General features: G+C 42.1%; 1 protein-coding gene across 2 annotated transcripts in view; it reads left to right on the forward strand.

The window, feature by feature from the left end:
- plpp4 (phospholipid phosphatase 4) overlaps positions 1-7,180 on the forward strand; it is a 248,717-nt gene extending 241,537 nt beyond the window's left edge. The window contains exon 7 of one of the 2 annotated variants that reach the window (XM_043712701.1): positions 6,548-7,180. In XM_043712701.1, the coding sequence (XP_043568636.1) occupies positions 6,548-6,747 (200 nt within the window). In that variant the 3' untranslated portion in view covers positions 6,748-7,180. The remainder of the gene's footprint in view (positions 1-6,547) is intronic. The other variant, XM_043712702.1, reaches the window with a different exon arrangement.
- Positions 7,181-7,893: the final 713 nt, after the last annotated feature.

Below are 7,893 nucleotides of genomic sequence, written 5' to 3' on the forward strand. Positions count from 1 at the left end.
CTCGACCATGACCCCACCCCCCATCACCAAACCATCATCTCCCAGACCATACAGAACCTCATCACCTCAGGAGATCTCCCACCCACAGCTTCCAACCTCATAGTCCGGGAACCCCGCACTGCCCGGTTCTACCTCCTTCCCAAGATCCACAAGCCCGACCACCCTGGCCACAAAAAAAAAGCTTTATTCCTGATGAAGGGCTTTTGCCCGAAACGTTGATTTTGCCTGTCCTCGGATGCTGCCTGAATTGCTGTGCTCTTCCAGCACCACTGATCCAGAATCTGGTTTCCAGCATCTGCAGTCATTGTTTTTACCTACCTTGGAGCAACTTACTGAGCCCTGAACAACGCTCTGAGGGGCACATTTTGGAGCACTTCAGGGAAGGGCAGTAAATGACTAGACTTGACAGCTACATTCCCTCGAATGTTTCCTCTGAACATGTGGGCCTCTGAGGTCCACCAGCAGGAGCAGTCTGCACAGCCAAAGGTCAGTGCATCCAGCAAGGCACTAGCACAATGACTGACGTAGACGGAACATGGTCATGCCAAATGCCAGGGCTGGATGGGAAGAGTGGGCAGGTGGAAACAGGTTGGCTGGGAACTTGGTGAAGTGTGAGGTATGTGAGGTTAAGGGGATTGGCTACTAGAACAGGGATGCGTACGTTTGGGAGCTCCCTGCTAGGTTCAAGCTGAGGCTAGACCCATTGGCAGATGGACCCTCACTGTCACTTTCCATCATGAAGCAAGTCAAAAGTGCTGAATGGGGAAGAAAATGGCTGTGACCATGCTTGGAGTGGACATGATAAGCGAGAGAGGGGGCTGCAGCATCCACACATGATAGAGCTTTTGAAGGATGAGGGCACAGATCACAGGCCCATGTGGTGGAGGGCTCTCATGAAGGATGTTGAATGAAGAGAAATGAAGGTGCCCCCAGAGACCAATGCCAGGTGTACCCATGGATCCTCCTGAGTGCAGTAGGCTGTCAGTGCCAACCTCTGTCCATGGAGCCTTGTGAATGGCCATGCAGGTGGTGCGAAGATACATTTAGAACCTCCACAGAGAGGTGAAAGTTAACATCAGGAACATTTAGAGCAGAAACGGAGTGATATGCAAGCCCTTAGCACTGGTGCAGCTGAAGTGCCTTTAAAATGTGTTCTTCTTTCTCTCCCTTTTACTTCGCCCACATGAAGACCCTGGTTCCACAGCTGGAGGAAGCCTGTTTGGTCCTGGAGGTTTAGTCAGGTGACCCCCGGTGAGCTTGGATCTGGATGGGCCAGTCATGCCAAGGGACTTCATTCCAGGGGCATGTTGACCCTCCTCAGCTGGAACTTCCAAGGGTTGAAGGAGGACAGTCAGGGTGGAGGTGGAGGTTACGGCCAGTTTTCAACCTCCTGAGTGGGTGCCTCCAGCTGAGTGCCTCATAGCACTGCCCTGTGTCCTGTGGGGAGGGCATACAGAGACTGGGGTTAATAATTTCAGTCTCCCACCCCACCATCTCTGTACCTTTGGTCTTGGGAACCAATGGATGGGATGATGGAGAGCAGTATATGTGCATCTCCAGCAGACCTGGAGGGTACTGGACCTGGCCATCCATGACAGCCGCTCACATGATTCATTGCAGTGCTACAGCTTCTGGGCATTGGGGGTTATTGTGTCACTCATTCCTGTCTGTCTCTGCTGCTTCTCTGTGTGATTTTCCCAATTGCAGGAGCACAGGGTCATCTCCTACCTAGTACTGAGCAGGTACCTAGTATTTGCTGGTCCTTTGAGTGCCATCGGCTTGGCCGGTTTCTTCCAGCAACATTCTCCAACCAACAATAAGATGAATTTTATGCATTGGTGTAATGAGCAACAGATGCCAGATTAGCTAGATTCAATCTCCAGTCCTGGTGTTTGTACTCTCACTGACACACAAAGAGCAAGTGAGGCTGCAACCCTTTCAGTTGTTGGGACGGGATACAAAGAGGTGATAAAATTGGAACAAAAATCATGTTTCCTTAGGAGAGTGAGGTGTAAAAAATTCCCTCAAAATGCTAAAAGAATGAGCATTCCCATATTTATAAAATCAAATATGTCGATGCAAATCTCAGTTCTTACTACAGTATTTCCCCATGATCAAAAATGTATATTTTCCCAACTACTAAAATACATTTTTGCTGCTTTAGTTCATCCTGAAGTCTGTTCAATTCTAAATAGTCAGTTCACCCAGAACGGTTACGAGGTGTAGAGGAAAAGGTGCAGACATTTAATTAAAATTGAGCAGTCTTCACTAAAGGGCCACATTGATCTTTGTACAAAGATTCAGGGTCTTTTAAATTTCTTTAAATTGTATCCCGATCAATGAATCCCATTTTACTAAAGTTGGAGCTCACAAATGACAAATACAGATTTCCTTAAAAAGTGTGTTTCTGCAATGTTGATTTCAATAATAAAATTTTTATACAACAGTTTTCCAATTGTATTTGCAATTACATTCACTGTTTCACACAGAAAATACATTGTGTAAATTCTAAAATTTAGTTTTGAATAGGATGAGCAACTCCAAGAAAGAAATTTTTAAAATCATGGCAATCAACTTATTGAGAACAGCAAACAGGATCTGGCAGGCCTCATCTGTGCAATAGTGTGTTTACCTTACTCTACGAAAAGATATTTCTCCTGCTGTTACACATAATCCTGTGAGCTGCAATTTTCAGAAAATAAGCTCACGTTTTGAAAAAGGTCATTCGGTTTTGTTCTGATTGAAAAGAGATTGCAAGAAAATTGTGGTGATGTTCTGCCTGCAATATAGTTCCTATGACACCCTGTGCTATTACTTGGGATTAGGTAAAAGATATAACTTCAGAACAGAACAACAGAGAAACTAGTTAACTAAAAAAAAAGGCAGTGCTTATTAAATATATTTATTAGTGTTGCACTATATTTGAAACATTGGTGTGGCTGAAACCATCAAAGATATTGACGGTTTGTCCACACTGAATCCTCCTTCTCACAGTCCACTTTCCCATATCCCATAATTTCGACTGCATTTCAAGATGAAGGTAGTGCAAGATCACATTTCTTGCTACGCTGCCCAGAGCTCCTCCTTCACTCGATACAACCCCACCCTTTTACCTTATCCTTTCAGCTACTCAAGGACTGCAATCTGCCCAGAGAGTACTGGCAGAGAATGAGATAGAAACCCAGTCGCTTTCTCTCACTCCCGGTCACCTCACTCAAATACTGACACTGGGCCTACTTTGGATGCCAGTTTCAAGGTAGGATCTGCACTTGGTGAGATTGTGGCAGCAGACAGGGCAAGGAACAAGGGCAGCCCAGGCTCCAGGCGATTGAAGGGTGAAGTGTGATGAGTTGTGTCACTGAGGTCTTTGAGGGGTAGGCTGCCGAAAGAAGGAGTATACACTGAAATACAGGGCATTTGCAGACATGTCAGAAAACTTGCAGCCAACAACAAAGGCACAAGCCCTGGTTTGGAACAGGTTCCACACACAGCTTGACGCCCATTCGTCCATTATGGAAATGGTGACCAACACTTTCGCACACATCTGGGCCCAACCATAATGCAGCAGCGCATGGCCAATGGTGCAACAAAAACAGGCTGCCCATTTTTGCCAACTTGCTGTCGTGCCAGTCCAGTTTTCGCCCGTGCTGTCAGCATGGCTGCTGATGCCAGTGTCGAGAGAAGCTTTCGGGGTGTCACAGCAATCCCAACAATCGATCCTCTAGCAGCTGCCACTCAGTAGAATGGATTTGATCTGCACAGCACAAACCCACTGTTCTATCCAGCAACTGCTACTCCTCTAGCGCCAGTTATTCTGCCACTGTGTAGAGATCATGAAGTCTGAATCCTATCCTGTTGGGATCTGTCCCAGGCCATCCTTTGAGTTTGAGTTTTAGGCTGGGAGTTATTTCACTGGAGGCAAAATAGTCCTCATAATACCCAAAGAAGGGAGGCTAGAGGAGCCAAATTTCATGGCCAACATTTCTTTAAATAAAAGTGTATTTTTCACCCAGTTTTTCTTTTTTTCCACATCAACATTTTTTTCAAATATTGGCCATTTTAGCACAGCTTTACAGATTGTGTGTGCATAAAAGTGGGTATTTTAATTTATCACAGTTTTTAGATTCCTGATATTGTCCCTTTGGAACCCTTCCCAACCAGACAGGTCATCTGGAAATACAGAGACAGCAAAGTGGTATGGTTACTGTGGAATAAAAATCAGGACGATGTAGCTTTCTGCGGCTGGGAAATTATTATTTTAAGGAACCCAACCAGGTGCATTGAAATTAACCTCTCAAGGGAATAGAACTTTGCAAAATCTGACTGGAGCACTCCATCATTAAATACTGGATTAGCATGTAGAAAATAAACGTCGACATACATATCTATTTAATAGCTGGTGATACGGGGAACAGAGTAAAAACTAGTTCAAGAAACTGGACTTGAAGGCTTTTAGCTGTCAGAAATGTTCAAATTCATTTTTTAAAAACTCCATCTGATATTGCACAAGGATTGTAAATCTAGTGATTCGTCTGCATTAAAACAAGAAATGCATTGTTATGAATATGTAATAATGTATAAAATCAGGATTTCTTTAGACAGAATGTCAGCTATTTGGCTCACAAGAATGTGTTTACTGATGCAGAGATCTCAAACATAACGACACATCTCTTGAAAGGATGTAACATGGGAATAAGAATTTAACTCTTACCCGATCAGATACTTAAGGTTTTTCTTATTTATTATTCCAATGGGAACGTATTCTGTTGAGAGATCAATTAAGAGAAATGGAAACCTGATTTGACAGTTATGGGATGATTTAGAGTTATTCAATAACATGGAAGGATGCCAAATCTATTTGAACTTGACAGCATTGGTGATTCAATGGCTTCTCCCTGCACTACAATGGAAAACGATTGGTCCTCAATGTGTTCTACAGGCTGGACATTAGCAGAGTTCATTAGTCACAGACTTAAACTGCATTGATGGCACATCCATTTTGCAATGAGAGCACTAACAGTTTTCAGAAAGTGATTATATTCTCCTCCAACTCTATAATAATCACAAGACTCATGTCCATCACTCATTAACCCTAACCTTAATGCCACCAAGATCTTACTGTCACTCACACAACACTGAAATTCTTGCTGTCTGTCCCAGTAGAGGTAAATGTGCAGGGAGTATCCTGAAGGTTGTCATCCTTTCTTTAAAAAGATGAATGCAATTTAGATAGAGAACCAAAGAGACAGCATCCAGATTTCACAGGATTATGTAAACACGCATAACTTGTAAAATTAATTTGCAGTACAATTAAAAGGAATAGAACTGATGGAAGAATATATTAGAAGTATGTTAGTCAGTATTTCAAAATAATTAAGACATTGTTTGGTGGAATTGTTAGTAGAGTGTAAACAGCTGCAGTTAAAACATATCAATCTCACAAACAACTTAGATGAAAGAGATTACCAGCAGATACTTAAACTGCCGCTATTTGCTTCATATTTAAAACCAAAGAAATGCAGAATCTGAAAGCGAAGAACAAAACAGATATTGCTGGAAAAAAAACAGCAGGTCTTCAGCAGTTGTGGAGAGAAATCAGTGCAGGTCCCAGAAGAAGTGTCACTGGACCTGAAACGGTAACTCTATTTTCTCGCCACAGATGCTGCCAGACCCACTGAGTTCTTGCAGCAATTTGCTTCATAATTACGTATTACAGATCATCTCCTAATGGCTCTGAGAAATATTCTGTCATATTCTTCTAGGGATCTAGGCTAGATGTCAGACAAATTTTTCCACAGTGGGTAAATGGCCATTGTAATAGGCTGCTGACTCATGCAGATTGTGTTCATGGAATCCCTACAGTGTGGAAGCAGGTTATTCAGCCCATCAAGTACACAGTGACCCTCCAAAGAGCATCCCACCATCACCCAGCCCCTCTACCCTATCCCTGTAACCCTGCTGTTTCCATGACTAACCCATCTAGCCTTCACATCCCTGGACACAATGGACAATTTAACATGGTCAATCCACATAATGTGCACATCTTTGGAGGAAATTGGAGCACCCAGAGGAAACCCACGCAGACACGGGGAGAATGTGCAAACTCCACACAGACAGTCACTTAAGGGTTGAGTTGAACCCAGGTCCCTGGTGCTATGAGGCAGCATTGCTAACCACTGAGCCATCATTCAGTGATAAATTGGTGGCTCATGCAGATTGTGACAAGTTGCTGATTCTTGTAGATTGTAATATGTTGCTGATTTGCAATCAGTATTCAAAAGGGAGTTGGATAACCACCTGGAGGAGCTTGATGTCATTACATACAAAAGGAAGGTGCTAAACTGGTGATGGATTTCTTGGCCATAGTAATCTCCAAGAACTGATTTTTGATCACCTTCAGAGATTCTTTGTTGAATTAGCCTGAAGCATTTTAAAAGAGTCCCTTTCGAATAAGACATTCCTGATGGATGAGCAGATGCTTATCTATCTGTCTTTGTCATTTGCTCCAACTCACACTCAGAATGTTTATTTTGGTTTTGTATTGCAGATGCATTGGTTGGTGCTCTAATTGGCATTATTTTTGCCTACCTTGCCTACAGACAACACTATCCATCACTGAATCACACTGAATGTCACAAGCCACATGTCTGCCTCATGGTTCAGGTATCAGCTCAACAGGAAGACGCCTCCACTCCAGACAAAGCTGTCAACCTGGCTTTAGAGGGTCTAACTGAAGGCCCTGTATGACTGCTACATTTCTAACTCGGACAATTATCCCTTCTAACATTCCACGTGGATCAAAACAAAATCTGTTGAAAGAAACAAATGTTAAAATCCATTCTATATCTCTATCGTGTATTTTTGTCCTTCATGTGTCCATTTGAAAGTAAACTTTGAAAGTAAAATAGGTTGCTACAAAAGTGACATGCATGTATGTCATCTGAGATAAGAAATCCATTTTCAAAAGGTTATCAGATATTAAACAACGGCAAAGTGCATTAAATGCATAGCAAATCAGAAAAATGGTTTTCAATGAAAAGTAATTACAGTGTGAGATTGATGTAGCAGAATAGTTTTTACACAATATTGAAAAGAATACGCTTTAATTAAATATAATTACAATATGGACTGTATGAAGAGATCATGTATAAGGAGTTGATTAAAACGTAATTAAAATCTTTGATGGATGCGGTGAAATTAATATTGTGAAATGATGATAAAAAGTAGCATTAGCAATGCGATTGCAAATGACAGGAAGTGAGCTACAACTGCTAGTCTGAATAAATGTATTGAAATTTCATTTTCTAGGCTGGAGTTATGTGGTATTATTCATTAGACCTGAAATTGTACAAAAAGATGTTTCTCGCATAGATTGTTCCACTGTTGGTTGATCAAAGCTATAATAATATTCCGTCTTTAATGTTAAACTTGGTTTAAGTATTTTTATGACTTTCTGTTTCATGTAATTGTCCTGCGTGACCTGATGCATGTATTGTTAACGCTTTTACCTTTGCAAACAGTATGCAAATATTGTGAATTACTTTTGATTCTCTATTTAACTATTTAGATTTCAGCTCTATGATCAGCCTTCAACTCTTCGACAGGGTGGGGGGGTGTGGGGTAAATTCGATAAATCTCAAAAGTGGGCACAGACATCATGATGGGTGATTAAGCTACTTCCCATTCATTGCAACATAGGCAGAACATCAGCTTTTCACTGCCTGTTCTTTCGAATGATCTCTGTCTCCTACAGCTGTAAATGGATACATCAGTAGAGAAGTGACATTAGAGCCAACCTGCAAAACCCTTCAAGGGAAGGTATACTGTGGCTGGAGCAGATGCTTGAAGTTGTGGTTGAAGATAATCTAACGAGGGAAAGGTTGAGGAATGGCA

This window comes from Chiloscyllium plagiosum, chromosome 22 (genome assembly GCF_004010195.1).
Source record: "Chiloscyllium plagiosum isolate BGI_BamShark_2017 chromosome 22, ASM401019v2, whole genome shotgun sequence".
Lineage (NCBI taxonomy): Eukaryota > Metazoa > Chordata > Chondrichthyes > Orectolobiformes > Hemiscylliidae > Chiloscyllium > Chiloscyllium plagiosum.